Below are 22790 nucleotides of genomic sequence, written 5' to 3' on the forward strand. Positions count from 1 at the left end.
AAAGGGATCCAGGTGTCATTGTTGATGATATGTTGAAACCCTCTGCTCAGTGTGCGGCGGTGGCTAAGAAAGCAAATATTATTAGGAAAGGAATGGAAAACAAAAATGAGGATGTTCTAATGCCTTTGTATGGCTCCATGGTGCGACTGTGCCTCGAACACTGTGTGCAATTCTGGTCACTGCATCTCAAAAAAGATATAGTGGAATTAGAAAAGGTACAGAGAAGGGCGATGAAAATGATAAAGGGGATGAGATCATTTCCCTATGAGGAAAGACTAAAGCGGCTAGGGCTCTTCAGCTTGGAGAAAAGATGGCTGAGATATGATAGAGGTCTATAAAAAATGAGTGGAGTGGAACGGGTAGATGTGAATCACTTGTTTACTCATTCCAAAAATACTAGGACTAGGGGTCATGCAATGAAGCTACCAAGCATTGGAGCCGACTCTGTGGGTGCTGTGGGTGCTTGAGCACCCCCAATATTGAGAAAATTCCTTGTATGTGTCCAGGGAGGGGTCATTTCCATTGGGCTTAGCACCCCCAATAATTTTGAAAAGGTGGCTCCTAAGCTACCAAGTACTAAATTTAAAACAAAGAGAAAATATTTCTTCACTCAACGTGTAATTAAACTCTGGAATTCGTTGCTACAGAATGTAGTAAAAGCAGTTACCTTAGCGGGATTAAAAAAAAGGTTTGGATACCTTCCTAAAAGAAAAGTCCATAAGCCATTATTAAGATGGGAAAAATCCACAGCTTATTTTTAGGATAACTGTCAAATTATTATGGCATCAATCTACTAAAAATCTCATATATGCAAAACAAAAAGTAGTAGAATATAAGGCAAAAGTGCCCTAAAGTTTCAGAGTAGGTTGTTCAGGGACAGTCTCATATAGTCACAGGGGCTACTCTCTTTTCGCCCATAAGGTGTACCCCTATTCGGTGACAAATTTAATCATAGACTACCCCCAACCTTCCTCAATGTGTGGTCCACTTTTATCAATTGTGCTACAAACATTTTTGGTTTTAATTACTTTATTTTTTAATTTTTCAATTTTGTAATCTTTTTCGTTACTGCTGCTCACTATATTATTGCAGTACTTCTCGCATCCCACACATGTTCAAACTCTTATCAGTTAATGTTCTTTACGGTAGATATGCCTTGTCAATCAGTTCTAACGGAGGTAACTCTACTGCACTTATCTGCGTGCCTAGGTGTGGCTGCAACCCGACAGGTGCCTGTTTCACAATTTTAACTTTATCAAGGGATACTCCATAAATATGACACCTCAGAACCTAAGGGGCTGTCCACTCACAATTGCCCTGCCATTGGCTCCTGTTAATTATTTACATATAATTTGTATTGTGTTTATTTCTTTGGACACACCTTGGGCTCTGAATCTAAGAGTTGAGGCAAGGGCGAAGGGACCCAAGGTTCTTCTAGTCATCACTCTGAGTTCCAGAATACTGATGTGGAGTGCTCTTTCCTCTGGATTTCATATTCTTTGTGCATACAAATGGAGAAGATGGGCTCCCCAGCCATGTATGGAAGCATCAGTGTGGTTAGGGTGACCTGGGGTTGTGGTGCTTGGAACAGGCAACCCTTCTGTTAAGTTTAGCATAGTCATCCACCATTTCAGGAATTGTGGTATGATGCCTTGCAAGGAAATCTTCTTGTGGAGAGGCTGGTGATATTCGTCCCAGACTCCCAGTACAGTCTTATATGTTATAGAAATAGTTGCATTTGCAGTCTGGCTAAGGGAGCTACATGAATAGCTTTCATCATGTTTCCTAATAGTCTGTGGACATTGCAGGTGCTCACTGTTGGAAATGGCTAATCTGGATGGCTTGGTGCATGACCATATGTACCCTGTTGTCTGGTAGGTGCATCTTTGCTGCTCTGGTATCAAGATGAACCCCTGTGAAGTGTATTATCTGCATTGCCATTAGCATGAACTTTTCTTCATTGATGAGGAAATCCAAACTGTCTTGCATAATTGGTTGAATGTATTGCAATGATGCACCCGATATGAGCTAGTTATCCAGGAATGGAAACTCTTGGTGCCTCTTCCTGCATAGATAAATGGCAACTACTGCAAGACACTTGGTGAAAACTTGGTTCTGAGGACAAGCCAAAAGTAAGCACCTTTTACTGGAAGTATTGGTTGAAAAAAGTGAATTGTAGGAACTGTCAGTGTTGTGGGTGAATTGTGAATGTGAGCATAGGCATCTTTTAAATCCAGTGTGGCAAGCCAATTGTAGTCTAATAGTGAAAGGATTGTGGCCAGGGAAAGTTGAGAGTGGGTCTCAAGCCTCCCAATTTCTTGGGAATTAGGAAGAATCTGGCTTATAAACCCTGCCCTTGTTGGTGGATTAAACATTCTTCTATTGCTCTGGCCCATATAAATGTGTCAATTTCTTCCATTAGAATTGGTATATGGGGATGGAGGATGCTCAATGCATTTGGTGGAAAGACATTGGAGGCTTTTTGAAGAAATCCAGTGTGCAGCTTTGACTTTGTACAGTGAAAACCCATCAATCTATGGTGATGTTCTGCCAATCCTCCCTGAAGTAATAAAGCCTTCCACTCACTGGCAAAGAGTCAAAAACTGGGAACTGGTTTAGCCATGGAGGCAGCAGGAACTGCTTGTTGTTTGCATTCCTTTGATTGCTGTCTCTGCAGATATCCTGAAGGTGACTGGCATTAGATAGGTGGTCTAGGCTGAGCTTGATACCTTCTCTGAGGCTAAAATTGTTGGAAGTACTGATAGTGATAAGGTTTCTTAAATTGTGTCTGCTGGCGATGACCTGAAGCTCTACAGTTCCAGTGACCAAAAATTAACAGAACTTTGAGTGGTGAAAAGTTTTTCAGATAACATCAACATGACTTTTTGTCTGGACAAATGTGCTAAGGTGACTTTCCTTAGGTGAAAGTTGAGCAAAACTGAGAACATCTCTGACTGATGACTGAGAACTTGAACAGGAGAGTTGTATATAAATATCTAGGAGTGGAAGAAAGTACAATTATCAAGCAGAAATTGCCGAGAGACAAAAATCAGGCAAGATATGAGACTAAAATTGATATTGAAGAGTGCATTAACATCATGGAATAAGATACTGGCTATTAATCAACACTTCCTGCATTCCTATATAGCTTTAGTATTGTGACTGATCTCTTAAAGACCTTGAAAAACTGGAAGGGCAAACAAGAAAACTCCTTCATGCCCACAAGGTCATCTACTTTCCTTATTTTTTGTGATTAATGACAGCATTCTGGCTTTCCCTTGGTCTGCCTGAGTTTGGGTAGCCTTGTGGGAAGTATGTTTCTTATTGTCTGCACTTTCCCGATGTCAAAATTGAAGAGGCTGTCTGTGAAGCAGAGTTGTATTTTTCAGCCTGTGGCAGGGTGGGAAATGAAATTAGCTCAAATGGGGGTTGGGGTGGAGCAGCAGTCTTGATGCTGGGGACCTGTACTCTGCATCCAGTGCTGCTGATAAGAAAACTGCTTCTGACAAAGCAACTGATGCTATAGACTTGACAGGTGGGAGAACTGTGGAAGCAAAGTCATGAGGGAAAACAGGATTAACCAGTTGACAGCTAAAGAGGGCTCTGCTTTTTAAAACTTTAGTTTTACTTTTGTTGTTGTTCTCCATGGCCCTTTTACACTGAGGTACTTCTCTGAGATATATAAAAAATATTTTAGGCAATTTCAGTGAGGGAATGCGGAGGAGAGCAGTTCACTTGGCTATGGATGAACAAGACAAAGATTTCTCAGAGCTGAAGGACAGCTCTGGCACACAGGCTCTGTTGATGATGTCACCAAGGAGTGTACCTGCATTCTCCTGCTTGCCTGTAGAGAAAACAGAAGGCCATTGATGATTTACAACGTTTACTTCTGTAAAGGTTTAACAGCTAAGCAATAACTTAACATAACTTTCTCAATATTCTTTAACCCCATCACATTGCACCAATCCACATTATATTTCATCAACCATTTAAATGCCCAGTTTCTCGGTCTTGCAGTTTCCTCCTGCAGTTTCTTATAATCTGTTTGTGATTTAACAACTTTTAATAATTTTGTGTCATCTTCACATTTGATCACTCATTGCTCCCTTTTTTAGGTCATTTATAAATATGTTAAAGTACTGGTCCCTGAGGTACTTCACTACTCACCTTCCTTTATTGAAAGACTTGGCCATTTAACCCTACTCTCTGTTTTCTCTGGGTTTTTTTTTAAATTTAAGCAGGAAATTTATTAATCATCAAACATACAACATTACAAAAGCAAGACGTGCAGACTCCCAGCAACACATAGGTCCTGATCAGGTATCGGGACGTACAAAACAAGAATACCTGCAGTTTTATAAATTAGAGAAAAAACACCAGCAAAATACACAGTAGAAAACAAAGCAACCCCCCTCCCACCTCTCCCAATCCCCATTACCCCTCTACACCATCCCCTAAAAGACAAAGCAAGAACAACATTAACCCAATATCAACCCCAACTATGCAACAGAAAGAAGCAAAGGGGTCCATATTTTTTTCCATTTACTTAGCATTTTTTCACTGGGAGGCCAATAACTTCTCCATTTCATAAATATACCATAACAAATTATATAGTTTAAGCACTGAAGGGCAACAAGCTTTCTTCCAGGAATGAGCAATCACCAAGTGAGCCACACTGAAACAGTGCTTTGCAAACAGCCAGTGCTACTGGCTCCTGGAAAAGTCTTGTAAAATAAGAATATGGCAGCATCCCATGGAATTGTATGCTCAAGCCAATGCTGCAGATGAGCACAGACAGACTTCCAAAAAGCAACTACCTTCCTGCAGGACCACCAAACATGACCCAAGGTACCGGGCTGACCACAAAGCTGCCAACATAGAGAAGAGTCAATAGCAAACATGATGAAGTCTCACTGAAGTCAAATACCAGTGATAAATTATCTTGGTAGAGTTCTCCTGAATATTCACTGCTGGAGAGACCTTGACTGAAGCAATCTCCATAACCTGCCAATCACCAGCCTCATAACTAACCCCTAAATCAATCTCCTATCTCCGATGATGCCCAGATGCAATAGGCAAAGCATCCGTGAAATGACGATAGAGCCAGGAGATAGGAAACTTAGTGCCATGAAAATCTGCACAGACACCTTCCAAAAATGTCCCATCACCAAACAATCTAGCTTTCAAATTGAAGGTAGTGATAAAGTGAAGAAGCTGATGATAGGCAAGAAAATCACTAGGAGGCAATTGATAAGTTTTAGACAAATCTGCAAAAGTAAAAAGACTCTCATCATTGACCACCTGCCCCCAACACTCTAATCCAAGCTGTCTCCACCTAGTAAAAACTATTAGAGTACAACCCAGCAAAAATGCAGGGTTATAGGCAATTGGAGATAACTGTGACAAGTAAAACCCCCTAGTTCTCTTCATTTTGTCCCAGCAAGAAAAAGTGTGCAAGATGACCGGGCATAAATCAGGCTTTAAATGTCTATGTCTGGGTGGGAGCCACAACAAATGATCCAACTTCAATGGTCTCCCAACCATGCGCTGCTCCAAATACACCCATAACTTTTAACTATGAGCTTGATACCACTCAATTGCCACTTTAACTTGGGCAACCCTATAATACAAGCCCAGATGAGGGACCCCCAAGCCCCCCCTTTTCTTCCTATCAAGATACAAAGCAGATCGTGAGAGAATAGGATGCTTGTTTTGCCAAATGAATTTCAACAGCAGTGTTTGCAAAGAACCAAGAAGCCATAAGTACATAAGTATTGCCATACTGGGAAAGCCCAGCATCCAGTTTCCAACAATGGCCAATCCAGGTCACAAATACCTGGCAAGATCCCAAAAAAGTACAAAACATTCTATACTGCTTATCCCCAAAATAGTGGATTTTCCCCAAGTCCATTTAATAATGGTCTGTGTACTTTTTCTTTAGGAAGCCATTCAAACCTTTTTAAAACTCCGCTAAGCTAACTGCCCTAACCGCCTTTACCACATTCTCTGGCAACAAATTCCAGAGTTTAATTACATGTTGAGTGAAGAAACATTTTCTCTGATTCGTTTTGAATTTACTACATTGTAGCTTCATCGCATGCCCCCTAGTCCTTGTATTTTTGGAAAGTGTAAACAGACTCTTCACATCTACCTGTTCAACTCCACTTATTATTTTAAAGACCTCTATCATATCTCCCCTCAGCCGCCTTTTCTCCAAGCTGAAGAGCCCTAGCCGCTTTAGCTTTTCCTCATAGGGAAGTCATCCCATCCCCTTTATCATTTTCGTCACCTTTCTCTGTACCTTTTCTAATTCCACTATCCTGCTTATAATCGAACGAGAAAAACGCCCAAGTTCCGACCTAAATCGGGAGATCGACGTTTATCTCACAAAAATGAATAACAAGGTATAATCGAAAGCCAAACTTGGACGTTTTCAACTGCACTCCATCGCGGAAGCATACAAAGTTGACGGGGGCGTGTCAGAGGCGTGGTGAAGGCGGGACTGGGGCATGGTTATCACCCGAACAGAGATGGGCGCCTTTCGTCGATAATGGAAAAAAAGTATGCGTTTGTAGCTAGAATTTAGGGCACTTTTCCTGGACCCTGTTTTTTCACAAATAAGGCCCCAAAAAGTGCCCTAAATGACCAGATTACCACCAGAGGGAATCGGGGATGACCTCCCCTGACTCCCCCAGTGGTCACTAACCCCCTTCCACCACAAAAAATGATGTTTCACAACTTTTTATTTTCACCCTCAAATGTCATACCCACCTCCCTGGCAGCAGTATGCAGGTCCCTGGAGCAGTTGTTAGGGGGTGCAGTGGACTTCAGGCAGGTGGACCCAGGCCCATCCCCCCCTACCTGTTACAATTGTGCTGCTTAATGCTTAGTCGTCCAACCCCCCCAAACCCACTGTACCCACATGTAGGTGCCCCCCTTCACCCCTTAGGGCTATAGTAATGGTGTAGTGTTGTGGGCAGTGGGTTTTGAGGGGGATTTGGGGGGCTCAACACACAAGGGAAGGGTGCTATGCACCTGGGAGCTCTTTTACCTTTTTTTTTGTTTTTGTAAAAGTGCCCCCTAGGGTGCCCGGTTGGTGTCCTGGCATGTGAGGGGGACCAGTGCACTACGAATCCTGGCCCCTCCCACGAACAAATGCCTTGGATTTATTCGTTTTTGAGCCGGGCGCTTTCATTTTCCATTATCGCTGAAAAGCAAAAACACCCAGCTCACAAATTGTCGAATAAAACATGGACGTCTATTTTTTTTTTTTAAATACGGTTCGGTCCGCCCCTTCACGGACCCGTTCTCGGAGATAAACGCCCATGGAGATAGACGTTTTCATTCGATTATGCCCCTCTATATCTTTTTTGAGATGCAGCGACCAGAATTGAACACAATATTCGAGGTGCGGTCACACCATGGAGCGATACAAAGGCATTATAATATCCTCATTTTTGTTTTCCATTCCTTTCCTAATAATACCTAACATTCTATTTGCTTTCTTAGCCGCAGCAGCACACTGAGCAGAAGGTTTCAACATATCATCAACAACGACACCTAGATCCCGTTCTCAGTCTGTGACTCCTAACATGGAACCTTGCATGACGTAGCTATAATTCGGGTTCCTCTTTCCCACATGCATCACTTTGCACTTGCTCACATTAAATGTCATCTGCCATTTAGATGCCCAGTCTCCCAGTCTCGTAAGGTCCTCTTGTAATTTTTCACAATCCTCCCGCGATTTAACAACTTTGAATAACTTTGTGTCATCAGCAAATTTAATTACCTCACTAGGTACTCCCATCTCTAGGTAATTTAGAAATATGTTAAAAAGAAGCGGTCCCATCACAGACCCCTGGGGAACCCCATTAACTACCCTTCTCCATTGAGAATACTGACCATTTAACCCTACTCTATGTTTTCTATCATTTAACCAGTTTTTAATCCACAATAGAACCCTACCTCCTATCCCATGACTCTCCAATTTCCTCTGGAATCTTTCATGAGGTACTTTGTCAAACACCTTCTCAAAATCCAGATACACAATATCAACCGGCTCACCTTTATCCAGATGTTCGTTCACCCCTTCAAAGAAATGTAGTAGATTGGTGAGGCAAGATTTCCCTTCACTAAATCCATGTTGACTTTCCAGCTCATTTTCGAAAGTGATTGCCAGCCATTTCCTGACATAAATCGGGAGATAGCCGGCGATCTCTCAAAAGCGGCCAAATCGGTATAATCGAAAGCGGCTTTTTTTGACAGCATCGCCGCTTTCCCGTCGCCTCGCCGGTGAAAGTTCAAGGGGGCGTGTCAGCGGCATAGCGAAGGCGGGACATGGGTGGGCATGGGCATGGCTACCAGATGGCCGGCTTTTGCAGATAATGGAAAACAAAAAGCGGCGATAAACAGTATTTCGCCGGGTTTACTTGGTCCTTTTATTTTCACGACCAAGCCTCAAAAAGGTGCCCAACTGACCAGATGACCACCGGAAGGAATGGGGGATGACCTCCCTGTACTCCCCCAGTGGTCACCAACCCCCTCCCACACTAAAAAAATAAAAATAAAACATTTTGTCAGCCTCTATTCCAGCCTCAAATGCCGTACCCACCTCCATGACAGCAGAATGTGTTCTATCCTTTGACAGCTGTTCCCTGGTTGTGATGTGGCTCTGGGGTGAGTGTGACACCTTTTCTGTTAGGTGCACTGCAGAGTCACATCAGCAATGCATTGTGGTGGGTGTAGGGTAGTGGGCTCTACTCCCATGGTGCTTTTCCCCCTGCTAACTGGGTCAGAGTGTGTCCAGTTTTGTTTCCGGTAGTCCATGAGGTAGTGGCCATTTTTGTAAGCCACTTTTATGTTTCAATCATTTTTATTCAAAACTTAAGAAGAAAAGTTAACATCATCATGTATGAACGTCTGATATTTTCCCCCCATGTGGCTAAACTAACACATAGTACTTCTACTCCAACAAATAGGACTTAATCTTCCCTCCCATTCCCTTCCCCTCCCACCCCTCCCTTTTTGTTTCCTTTGCTATGGCATCAAATGAACATAATAACGCAGGGAACAGGGCAATATCTAGAAGTTTAACAGTCTACTCCTGGCAGTTGGAGTCAGAGTATTCCAAAAGGGAGTCCAAGTGAGTTGGAAATGCACTCCAGTCTTCGTTTTAAAGTCTATAATTCCCACCCTCTCTACCTGCAGTAACGTTATCATACGCACACGCCACTGCGATACTGTAGAGTAGTTGTATGTAAGCCATTCTGAGAGTATTGCTTGTTTAGCCACTACAATAGTTTTGCATACAAAAGCGGTAAATCCTGATGGGACAGGGTGTATGAGAACAGAATGGCCCAGGAGCAGCGCCGAGTCATACTTCCAGTCCGCCTTCCACATCTCAGAAACATATTGTACTAGCTTCTTCCAAAATCAGACTATGCCCTTGCAGAACCAAAACTTGTGCCCGAGGGTGGCCCCCGGACAGGGGTGTGCTGGTAAATTTTTAACAACGGGCTCTCTCTCCGGGCATAGCCGGCCCTGAAATTTGAGGGGAGGGGGGAATACATGCCTCTCTCTTTTCCCTCCCTTGTGCGGGCACGCTAGGCATACCTTTGCCGAGCCCCATCAGCCAATAAATGAACTGCCACCATTCTCTGCTGCTTGTTTCTGGCTCTGAGCAGCATGATGGAACCTTCTTGCGCTTGCATGAAAAGTCCCAGCCTGATGCTCAGAGTCAGAAACAAGGAGCAGGGAGCAGCAGGGAGCAGCAGCAGTCTATTTACTTGGCTGGTGGGGCCAGCATCACTGCCAGCAAAGTAAAAGAGAATTCAGGAGGGGGCCCAAGCCCACAATTTGGGAGTCAGTTGTTAAAGTAGCCATGGGGAGGCCTACTTTAACAACCGGCTCCCAAAATTCTTAAAAACTTAACAAACGGCTCTCGCGAGCCCGTGAGAGCCCGCTCCAGCACACCACTGCCCCCGGATCCCTGCATTTGAGGCACTCTCCCCAAGGCGAGAGTCCCATGTGAAAGGCTCTTCTGGGAGAAATGTAGAGTCGAAAAGCTGCGTCATGTTCATTGTTTTGCGCATTGTAAGCACATGGGACTTGAACTGAGGCAATGTAAGGGCCATGGGGATATCTCGTTTCCAGGCCGCCAGTAACTTGGTCCCTGATGTGCCTGTGATGGAACGTGAGGGGCACTTTTTGCTGTGCCTCTAAAGAGAATGCTGTTGCCAACTCTTCCTGGACATCCTCCACCAGCGCCTCCCAGGACAAGGAACGTATATAATGCTTTAGCTGTGCATAATAGAACTCATCGGAGGGCGGCAGGGCGTATTCAGTACAGAGCTCCTGAAACGGCTTTATCTGTCCTTCACGGGTAAGTACTTGTAACAAGTATACTATCCCTTTCCTTTTCCATCTGCGGAACACCGAATATAGCCTTCCAGGTGCAAAGGCAGGGTTCCCGCATATTGGCAAGTATGGTGTAACATTCGAAGAAAATCCGTGTAATTTACAGATCCATTTCCAAGTTGCTTTTGCTGATGTCATTATTCCTGTATGCTTCAGTAGGGGTGGCAATGGTAATCCCATCGTGTGCAAATAGCTGCTGAAGTGCGTTTCTGGGTATAATTGTAATTCCAGTTCTGTATTTGTATGGTCCTGTGTTCTGCGAAACCAGTTAGTGATGTGGCGCATGCCACTAGCTATTGTTAGATATTTCACGTTCAGTAGTCCCAAACCCCCATATTCTACCGGTATACTCAGTGTTGGAATGGAAAGGCGGGGTTTCTTCCCACTCCACAAAAATTTTTGCATTAACCTCATTAATTTCTTTTCCTCCCCACTCTTTAAGTAAAGCAGGAGAGTTTGAAAAACATAGAGCCACTTTGTAACTACAATCATGTTGTACAATGCAATACGCCCCAGGAGAGAGAGTGGAAGGGATCCCCATGCCTGCAATTGTTTTTCAGTGTCTTTTAATAAGCGTTGTATATTTAGCTCATATAACTGGGACAAATCAGCTGAAATACATACTCCTAAATACTTAATCATGCCCTGCGCCCACTGTAAGGGACACTGTCCATTGTAAGCCACTTTTAGATCCCTTTCATGTGTTACCCACATTAGAGAACTTAGTTATTACCTTGAATGTTGCTGAAAGAGGGCATTGTACACCAATCTGCCAGCTCTGACCTACTGCTCATCTCAGTACCTTGGAGACTCTTTGCCAGTGGGGCACAACCTCTGATCTGCAGTTAACTGTGAGTAAACGTGCTTATTCCAATAAAGGACTTTTTCAAAGAAATTAGTCTTCAGGTTTCAACTGGTGTGCCAAGGTTATACAGCAGCAACAAGTCCTAGAGGCCTGCGTGTACACAGGTCCCTGGAGCACTTTTAGTGGGTACTGCAGTGGACTTACGGCAGGCGGACCCAGGCCCATCCCCCCTACCTGTAACACTTGTGCTGGTAAATGGGAGCCCTCCAAAACCCACTGTACCCACATGTAGTTGCCCCCTTCACCCCTAAGAGCTACGGTAGTGTTCTACACTTGTGGGGTAGTGGGTTTTGGGGGGCTCAGTACCCAAAGTAAGGGAGCTATGCATGTGGGAGCTTTTTCTGAAGTCCACTGCACTGACCCCTAGGATGCCCAGTTGATGTCCTGGCATGTCAGGGGGACCAGTGCACTACAAATGCTGGCTCCTCCCACAACCAAATGCCTTGGATTTCGCCGGGTTCGGGATGGCCGGCATTTTTTTCCATTATCGCTGAAAAACAAAACCGCCCATCTCAAACCCGGCGAACGCTGGCATTTGGCCGGCCTAAACCGTATTATTGAAAAAAAAGATGGCCGGCCACTTTTTTTGATAATACAGTTCCGGCCAGCTGTTGCGCCACCGCCAAAATAGATCGCTGGCGACGTTCGATTATGCCCCTTCACGTCTCATTAATCCATGCTTTTGAATTTGCTCTGTAATTTTGTTCTTTATAATAGTCTGTACCATTTTGCCCGGCACCGACATCAGACTCACCAGTCTATAATTTCCGGGATCTCCTCTGGAACCTTTTTAAAAAATCAGTGTTACATTGGCCACCCTCCAATCTTCCGGTACTACGCTCGATTTTAAGGATAAATTACATATTACTAACAATAGCTCCGCAAATTCATTTTTCAGTTCTATCAGTAATCTGGGATGAATAACATCTGGTCCAGGAGATTTGGTACTCTTCAGTTTGTAGAACTGCCCCATTACATCCTCCAGGTTTACAAAGAATTCAATACGTTTCTCCGACTCGTCAGCTTCGAATACCATTTCTGGCACTGGTATCCCACCCAAATCTTCCTCGGTGAAAACCGAAGCAAAGAATTTATTTAATCTCTCCGCTACGGCTTTGTCTTCCCTGATCGCCCCTTTAACCCCTTGGTCATCTAGCGGTCCAACCGATTCTTTTGCCGGCTTCCTGCTTTTAATATACTTAAAAACAATTTTACTATGTGTTTTGGCCTCCAATGCAAACTTTTTTTCAAAGTCCATCTTAGCCTTCCTTATCAGCGCTTTGTATTTGATTTGACATTCCTTATGCTGTTCTTATTATTTTCATTGTGTTACTTCTTCCATTTTCTGAAGGATTTTCTTTTAGCACTAATAGCTTCCTTCACCTCACTTTTTAACCATGCCGGCTGTAATTTGGTATTCCGTCCTCCTTTTTTAATACGCGGAATACATTTGGCCTTGGCTTCCAGGATGGTGTTTTTGAACAGCATCCATGCCTGATGTAAATTTTTGACCCTCGCAGCTGCTCCTCTAAGATTTTTTTCACCGTTCTTCTCATTTTATCATAGTCTCCTTTTTTAAAGTTAAACGCTAACGTATTTGATTTCCAATGTATACTTACTTCAAAGCTAATATCAAATCCAATCATATTATGATCACTGTTATCAAGCAGCCCCAGCACCATTACCTCCCACACCAGATCATGCGCTCCACTAAGGACTAGGTCTAGAATTTTTCCTTCTCTCGTCGGCTCCTGTACCAGCTGCTCCATAAAGTAATCAGAAATAGGCACTGGTAAGGATTGAAAAAGATAGAGCAAATGGGGCAACACATTCATTTTCACTATAGCAATGTGACCAAACCAGGACAAAGTCAAAGACTTCCAATGATGTAAATCAGCCCTAATCTCTCTCTTCAAGGGAATGTAGTTATCAATGGCCAGATCCTCAAGCTGTAGATACCCATATCAGAGGATAAAGTGCATCTAGATATAGCTAAATACACAGAACTACTTTGCAGTATTATACATTTCTAAATAAACTCGCAATGTTAAATAAAGTTTCCCTTTCTGAAGAAGATCTGTGAAACTCGGCCAGAGTTAAAGGGAACAGCTGATATAGCAAGAATGAAGTGGATGAATGATATATGTGTTAGGCGGGGAGAGTCTGATAGGTACGGATGGGGAGAGGGATCTCGGGGTGATAGTATCTGAGGATTTGAAGGCGACGAAACAGTGTGACAAGGCAGTGGCCCTAGCTAGAAGGTTGTTAGGCTGTATAGAGAGAGGTGTGACCAGCCGAAGAAAGGGGGTGTTGATGCCCCTGTATAAGTCGTTGGTGAGGCCCCACCTGGAGTATTGTGTTCAGTTCTGGAGGCCGTATCTTGTTAAGGATGTAAAAAGAATTGAAGTGGTGCAAAGAAAAGCTACGAGAATGGTATGGGATTTGCGTTACAAGACGTATGAGGAGAGACTTGCGGACCTGAACATGTACACTCTGGAGGAAAGGAGAAACAGGAGTGATATGATACAGACGTTCAAATATTTGAAAGGTATTAATCTGCAAACAAACCTTTTCCGGAGATGCGAAGGCAGTAGAACGAGAGGACATGAAATGAGATTGAAGGGGGGCAGACTCAAGAAAAACGTCAGGAAGTATTTTTTCACGGAGAGAGCAGTGGATGCTTGGAATGCCCTCCCGCGGGAGGTGGTGGAAACGAAAACGGTAACGGAATTCAAACATGTGTGGGATAAACATAAAGGAATTCTGCTCAGAAGGAATGGATCCTAAGGAGCTTAGACGAGATTGGGTGGCAAAGCCGGTGGCGGGAGACGGAGATGGTGCTGGGCAGACTTATACAGTCTGTGCCAGAGCCGAGGGTGGGAGGCGGGACTGGTGGTTTGGAGGCGGGGATAGTGCTGGGCAGACTTATACGGTCTGTGCCAGAACCGGTGGTGGGAGGCAGGGCTGGTGGTTGGGAGGCGGGGATAGTGCTGGGCAGACTTATACGGTCTGTGCCCGGAAAAGGACAGGTACAAATCAAGGTAAGGTATACACAAAAAGTAGCACATGTGAGTTTATCTTGTTGGGCAGACTGGATGGACCGTGCAGGTCTTTTTCTGCCGTCATCTACTATGTTACTATATATGACTGGATTTTATTGAAGCACAAACACGAGCACAATATCCTCAAGGGAAGTGATTATATTTACTTTGCTAGATAAGCGATTATATTGCATGTAGTCAGGGTAAAGCAGTACATGTGGGTAGTTTATTTGGTTGTCACTTATCATTGCATACCTCCTTAATATTTTATTTAACATTGCGAGTTTATTTAGAAATGTATAATACTGCAAAGTAGTTCTGTGTATTTAGCTATATCTAGATGCAGCACATGTAGCTCTATATTTAACCCAGTGCAATATACATGCAATTTACTATACAGGATTTGGTTATATATACCTGTGTGGTGAATATTCTTGAGTTGACTTTGGTGTATGTACATACATATTTTGGAGGGGGACATCAAATGTGCGATGATGGTTCCACTGTGGCATTACCACATATTCCCCTTGGGGATATAATGGTTTGAATGGGTATGGTCTGAGCACATTTCATAACACATTAATATATTTGAATAAATGCATAAGTAAAAAGATAGATAAAGTGAGTATCCAAGTTTATAGTAAGCTATAAGTATAATTTTCTGCCACTGACCCATGATGATCTCTTTGTTGATGCATCCATGACAAAGGGAGACAAAAATAGAAAAGTGTGCACAAGAGAGGAGGAAACAAAACAGCAAAATAAAGTAAAAGCGAATAAAGGTCAAAACTGATAATGACATACTGTAAGAATGAGGATCTGTAAATTTACTATCTGCAGCAATGCTGAAAGTAGAAGGAAAGATGAACTATACCTGCGAGCAAATCCAAAATCAATAATCTTTACCATGTGGCTCGTTTGACTCACACATACAATGTTCTCTGGCTGCAAAAGACAAAAGCATGAATCAGGAATAAGGGACAGAATAGTGGTCCTATTTGCTCACAGTTCTCTGACACCTACCCTCTATCATCCGGTTCTCTCTCTCTCAGCTGCTGAGAGGAAACAGAAGATCACAATGTGTTTTCTTTGTAATTATTATTATGTGTTTGTCATCTGTTTATTAGACGTGAAGGGGCATTTTCGATATCATGTCTAAATCCAACTTTGATGTTTTGCTTAAAACATCCAAAATTCAAGTGGGGAATATAGCTATTTTCAAAACAGAAAAACGTTTCGAAAATGGCTATTTACTATATGTTTTTGTGCTCTGTGCATTTATCTTTTAGGTCCATTTTTGGAAAAGAAAAGTCCAAGTGAAAAATGCACAAAATCAAGTCATTGGTATGTAGGAGGATCCAGCATTGTTAGTAGAATGGGCCCCCAGACATCCAAGGAGAGCAATGGGGCACCCTAGGGGGCACTGCTGTGGACTTCATATAAATTCTCCCAGATACACATCTCATTGCTCCCTTATCTTGTCTGCTGAGTCCCCCAAAACCCACCCACTACCCCCAACTGTACATCACTACAATAACCCTTATGGATGAAGGGGGCACCTATGTATGGGTACAGTAGACTTTGGGTGAATTTTGGAGGGCTCACAGTTTCCACCTCATGTGTAACAGGTAGGGGGGAAGAATATGCCTGGGTCCACCTGTCTGCAGTGCACTGCACCCACAACTAGACTAACTCCAGGGACCTGCATGCTGCTGTAATGGACCTGAGCATTACTTCTGAGACTGGCATAGAGGCTGGTAAGTAATGTTTTTAATCACATTTTGGGGTGTGGGAAGGTGTCAATAACCAGTAGGGGAGTAAGGGGAGGTCATCCCTGATTTCCTCCAGTGGTCATCTAGGGCACCTTTTTGTGCCTTATTCATTCTAAAAACAGGTCTTGCTCAAAAGGCCTTAGTTTTAGTCCTGGATGATTTTGTTTTATTCCATTATGGCTGAAAAATGTCCAAGTGCCACGAACACCTAGATTTTACCCTTAACACACTCCTGACAAGCTCCCTTGTGATTTGACTGCATTTCTGATGGACTTCATAGAAAAACGCCTAAAAATTGGTTTTGAAAATACCAATGTGGACATTTTTGTGAGAAAAATGTCCAAATGCAGATTTATGCCACTTTTTGGACATTTTCCTGTTTTGAAAATGAGCCCCATAGATATACAAGGAACAGTTTAATTACAAAGTCCTTCCTTGTCATGGGGATAATTACATGGTTTACGGTTAAGGTTACAATTAAAAATGTCCCCTGTAACTGTAACAGAATATTTGGTGCTTCCGTACTGTACTACATATAGTGCCACTCATTTATTCATATATCAAAAAGCTGATGATGATTATTTTTTAATGACCAGCATTTTTCTCCTGCTCACTTGAAACTGGGACTGAGACCTGGCAGTATAAGCCTTCATTCACAGCTAAAGAGAAATTAGGTCTTACCTGTTAGATTTCTTTCCTTAAATTCCTCCAGACCAGTCCGGACATGTAGATACATGCACCCCTACCAGCAGAACCACTGACTTCTGACATCATCCTAATACTACATAGAGTAGCAGCTTTACCAGTAGATTCTCAATTCTTAAGCAAATCTTCTTTGTTGTAGTACTCAAAATAAACAAAGAAAATTCAACTTACGGTTCAATTGCTTGGAAGAGAATTGTTGCCTTCTGCAATCGTTTGCATCTAGCCACTCCAGAGGCAAGGAGTTGGCCAGAACCTCAGCCCAGCTGGGAGGAAAAGCTGTAACTCTCAAAGGAAATAAGGGGGAGAAACTCAGGGTAAATAAAAGGGGAATGACTTGGGGAGATGCTGAAAATTCTTGATGGAATTACAGCAGATTAAGGAGGGATCAGTCTTAGAACAGCTGCTGGTCACAAAGCATGCTAGCAAGACTGTCTTTCTCACACAGCCCGCAGGGGCAGAGAAGGAAGGCTGGCCCTAGCTCAGAGCTAACAGACAACAGGGAAAGAAGCTCAAGGCGTCAATCACAGGTTACTGCAAACTATAGGAAAAGCAGTCCTAATACAGTGTAATCTATCTATTACACAGACAATGCAATGCAAAAGTCCATTTATATCTGATCTTAAACTTGGAAGCGTTTTGCTTGTCTCCAGTTCCTGTTACCCTGGCAACTTCTCTCTTGCAGTCTCACAGAAGCTGAAACAAGAGACAGACAATACAAACAATACAAAAGAGAGAGAAGTGTCTTTGAGTCTCTGGAGTGGATAACGATCCATGGTGGTGTGGATCACTGCCTCAGTGATGGCTCTACTGAAGAAGTTCCTTGTCTTCCAGGGAAGCATGAGTCAAAGTTCCCAAGTGGTGCCAGGTTGTCACTGTATCTGCAGTTCTGTATCTCTGATGACACTTTGAAGGTAGGTGTCTGGTCTTTTATCAGCTGGTTGATGGAGTGAAGATGCAATTTCTTTGTGACATCTGACATCTGTGCCATATTCTCTCCCTCCCTCTTGGGCTGTCCTATGTGGTGCACCCATTTTCCAAGACACACATTTTATAGACATCTACACTTGGTCTCAGTCTGTTAAGACAGATGTCACCTACTATCACCTATCCCAGGGTGAGTCAGTAGGAATATAGGTTGTCAAGAGGACCTGCATGTGACCCTCAAATTTCTCAACAAGAGTAAGATCTTGGTATTTGGGTCCAAAGGCTGCAGATACTCCGCTATAGGTTGCAGGTAATGATGGTGTGTTGTCCAAACTCTGGTGTGGGAATTTCTTCTCGGTTATCAGGTATCTGATTACATTCAATAAGAGTCAGTAGATGGATCTTGCTGCTGCCATCCATTGCCTCTATCACATATCCACTTGCTGTTCTCCCCGCCCTCTTTGTCATCCCTGTACAGGTCTTGAGGTTGTAGGGATAGCGAGAACTCTGTCCTTGCCAGGGACTGGTTACTCTGCTCATCTATGATGACATACATCTTTACTGCCTTTTCTGGTTGCTCTTTTGGATATACCTTAGCAACACATATTTTGGTGCATAAACGTCCACTGCTGCCTCCTCCATACACTTGTGTACAGTTTGGAGTAACGTTCAAGGGTGACACTTGCTTTACCTCCTTTTCCCCATTGTGGCTTGACTCTGAGGCTGGAGTTCCTGTAGAAGTATGCTTACTCTTGTCAGTGTATAAGGCGCTGACATGCTGGTCAATATTGCACTCCATATACTTGATGGCTGCTTTGCAGTCTTTAGCCATGTGCTTGGATGAAGAGCAACATTTGTAGCAGATTCTGTACTTTTTCAACAGATCTTTACATTCTCTTAAAGGTTTCTCCCTAAACCCTCTACATTTCTTGAGAGGATGAGGGTTCTTATGTATAGGACACTGTCTATCTGGATCCTCTGCTTTCTCTGTAGTAGGAGGACAATCAGTTGGTGGGATTTCTGTGGGTGACACATCTGTCATATGTACAGCTGTAGGCTTTTTAGTGTTGCTACACTTCTATACCGGCTTTTCACTCAGGAAGTAGCCTGTCTTGACTGCTTCGGGTACATCAAACATGAAGCTGGGGTGGTTTCTCCTCTTTGCCAAACCTCGGATGAACTTCACAAAGACTGAAAGGAGGAAATCTCACTTGGTAGTCCTCTTTATATTTGACACCTACTGATGACCATTTTTCTCTTAAGTCATACAGCAGCTTTAATATAATATCATGTATGTCCCAAGCTGTATCCAAGTAGTACAGTAGGAAGGTTTGGGTCAGCTTTGAGTGCTTCCAATTCCTGGAGGAGGTCTCCCAATCCCTGTAACTTATTATCTTTATTTGTAATCTTTGGGAAATTTTTTTTTCATTGATGCCTGTTGGATAGATTCTGGGCTGCCATAGCACTGATCAATCTCTCCTACATTTCTTTCAATCCTCTGGAGGTGTCATGCAGATATGCATCTGGTAAATCCTTGCACATGCTCGGATGACTCTGTTCCCAGCAATTTTATCAGGTTCACTTCTTGATTTGGAGTGGGCTTCATAATTGCCATGGAGTCCTTAAAGTTAGATTTCCAACTTCTATACTTTTCAGGGCAATCATTGAACTAGGTAAGCCCCATATTCACCATCTTTTTGTGGGCCATGTATGTTGCTAGATCTTCTTTCTCTGAAGGCTTTATTGCACTGGCAATAGGTGCCTGTGGCTGGCTGTGTGCTGGTATTAGTCTGATGTCAGGCATGGAGTACAGCTGGTCAGGTAGCTCTTGCTTAATCACAGGTTGTTTTGCTGGGCATAACTGCTCAATTTTTGTCTGAACCCAGTTCCTGGGTAGCACCAGAGTCTGAGGTTGAAAGGAAGCATTTCTCTTGGTGTGCTTTCCTGGAGCAAGAGCCCATGGTAGTGCATCCATTTTCATGGGTGAGTGTGGATCACTGTGGTGGCGGCTCACCTCCATAGAATGCTTTGCCTTAGGCTTGCTTCTTTCAGGTGAATTAGACTCTAGTGTAAAGGAACATGCTTTCTCAGAATCTGATGACTCTTCTGAGTCAGATCATGACTGTATGCTTTTGTGAACCAGGGTATGAGCCTTCACATATGCTGCTGTTCAGTGGGCAGAATCTTTGGCGATGATATGGCTGAACTGACTCTCCCCACCATCCTGCCTTGTGACTTTCAAGTGCTTTTATCTGGGCCTTGAGGACAGCCACTTCTTTTTCTTGCTGGAGCAGCTTCTAGGCAATATTTAACGCTCCCTTCTTACATTCAGCATCAGTTTCTATTTTAAGTTTATCAAGTTCTATGGCTGCTTCTTGTTTACTATAAAAAAAAAAAACTCTGATTTGGCAGCCACTGCATCCATTTGCAATTTAAGAGCAATAGAGCCTGTAGTGGACCTGCTGGAATGGCTTGTCCTGTGTGATTTTTGGGACCTGGAACCCCTAGAATTTCTAGATCTGTGTCTGGAGTTGCCAGAATATTAAGACTGATTTTCCCCTGCAGGGGCACGTGTGCCTCTGTACCTTTCATTTCTACTTCAGTTTCATATATCTCTCTGGCTTTTGTAGGCATATGTGGTCTTCTGGATCTTTCTGACCCCTTCTCACTGCTCATACTGGCTTGTGCTGTACTCCCTGTGCTAGGCTGCTCAACTACTTCAGAATCTGCCATAGCCTTGCACTAATAAAATAAATCCCTCTTTTTTTTCTCTTAGAACACCTTTGCAGAGTGAACCTTGGCTTTGTGCCAAATGTTGCCTTGTAGAAACAGCAGGGGGTGGGGGAGGAGAGAGGGTGCAGGCAGCTCTCTATTCTCCTGTTGCACACAACATCTTAATTAGGAAGCCCTAAATATGTAAATTTCTTTCCTTTGTAACTTGCAGGCACTAAATATGGAAATTTCTTTTCTTTGTAACTTGCAGGCAATGGGGAAATGAGGCAAGCTCCTTGCTCTATACAAACCAGGTGGCTTCAGCTAATTAATTATGCAGGTTTGCCTTTCTTTGCAGGAAAGCTGGCACCACCTGTCTGGAAGGCTTATGAAATCTGTACAAATCTTTTGCTCATAGACTTGAATGCAAGCCCCACAATTCTTAGTTTATTCAAACAGACAAGTCTCTCACTTAAATTCACACAGTTAAGTTCCAAGCCATATAATTTTTTTTTTAGCTTTGATAAATTTCCTCAGAGTATTTCCTTTACTGCACCAAAACTGCCTTCTATATAACTCTCCAGCAGCAAATACTATCAGGCTTTTAGTTTAACAATCCAGATTTCTACTCAAACTGACACCACAAGTTTTTTTTTAAGGCAATGCTATTTTAACTCTTACTTTGAAAACCTTTTTCACCTTTATTTTAAAGCTGAGACTTGCTCTATATTTAATTTCATATGCATCAACTACTGATACATTCACTCTTTGCCAGGAGTTGCATGAAAGGCTTTCCTTCAAGGAGCTGAGATAAACATTACATAATTCTCTTTTCATTTGAGTCCCCACATTAGAAGCTTTAAGGCAATGTACTTGTAACTCTGTGCTTTATTTTGCATTTAGGAATGCTTATAATTACTCTGTATGTATATGTCCACTAAAATCTTTGTCAGTAGAATCCACTGAGTGACAAGGAGTTTTCACTCCCCCTGAGATTTTTACTGCAGTGTCCAAGAACTTTCACTGTACTGTTCTAGGCAAAGTATAGAGTAGCTTCAACAACCAGCTTAAACCATTCCCAAGTAGAAACTTTACCAGTTCAGTTGCTTGGAAGAGAATTGTTGCCCTCTGCAATAGAGTCTGCATCTAGCCACTCCAGAGGCAAGGAGTTGGCCAGAACGTCAGTCCACTGAAAGAAAAAGCTGTAACTCTCAAAGGAAATAACGGGGAGAAACTCAGAGTAAATTAAAGGGGAATAATTGGGCAGGTGCTGAAAAATCTTGATGGAATTACAGTAGATTAAGGAGGGATGAGCCCTAGAACAGCATGCTAGCAAGACTTGGCTCTCTCACATAGTCCGCAGGAGCAGAGAGGGAAGGCTGGCCCTAGCTCAGAGCTAACAGCCAATAGGGAAAGCTCACAAGGAGTCAATCATAGGATACTGCAAACTATTTATCAATTACACAGACAATGTAATTGAATACAGATAATATGCATAATAAATATGCATAACAATGTACCCTGCCTCCATGAATATGGAGGTTGAACATATCCTGTGAAGCCTTTTGCTGGCCAGTATTTACATATCAAAGCAGTAGCAAGGAATATTTACCTCTCTAAACCAAGGAACAATCAACAAGAAACCAACAATAAAATCATGTGCAGACATAATGTAGAAGGAACAGATGGTCACTTCCTTATATCAACCTGGGCAGGTTCTAAACTGTTTTAGTGGTACTCAGAGAAAGAAAATTATCATTCCTCCAGAGTAGTCCAGACGCATGAGATGTACCAAAGTAGTACCTACTGAGAGAGGGAACCAGACAAGCCTCCTGACAACAGTAAGTTTAAAGTTTATCAATTTGATATACGGCCTCTTTCGAAGCACAAATCGAGGCGGTTTATTGAACTGTCCCTGATGGGCTCACAATCTAATTATATTGTACCTGAGGCAATAGAGGGCTAAGTGGCTTGCCCAGGGTCACATGGAGCTGCAGAAGTAATTGAACCTGGTTCCTCAAGATCTTAACCCACTGCCGACCATTAGGCAGCAAGTGGGAATCAAACCTGGCTCTCCAGGTCCACAACCCGCTGAACTAACCATTCCCACTTAAAATGGGAAGCAAGCATGATGTCCACTCGCTCCTGCCTCCAGTACTGCCATCTTGAAATATGGCAGCGCTATGCCCCATGCGGTGCATCCCCACCCAGTGTATATCAGGATGCACTATTCAGGGCAGGGTGCCGCTGGAGGCAGGCTGCACAGGGTGGGAACTGGGGAGGTGGGGTGGGAAGGTTCTTCCTGTAACTGAAGAACTTGGGAACTTTCACATTCTTTGACTGTCACCATGAGAT

The 22790-nt window shown here is 43.1% G+C and overlaps 1 protein-coding gene across 1 annotated transcript in view; it reads right to left on the reverse strand.

Moving 5' to 3' along the window:
- MYLK2 (myosin light chain kinase 2) overlaps positions 1–22790 on the reverse strand; it is a 356223-nt gene that overhangs the window by 46640 nt on the left and 286793 nt on the right. The window contains exon 9 of the mRNA XM_030211793.1: positions 15197–15267. Within this exon, the coding sequence (XP_030067653.1) occupies positions 15197–15267 (71 nt within the window). The remainder of the gene's footprint in view (positions 1–15196; positions 15268–22790) is intronic.

Source organism: Microcaecilia unicolor, chromosome 8, assembly GCF_901765095.1.
Source record: "Microcaecilia unicolor chromosome 8, aMicUni1.1, whole genome shotgun sequence".
In the NCBI taxonomy this organism is placed as follows: domain Eukaryota; kingdom Metazoa; phylum Chordata; class Amphibia; order Gymnophiona; family Siphonopidae; genus Microcaecilia; species Microcaecilia unicolor.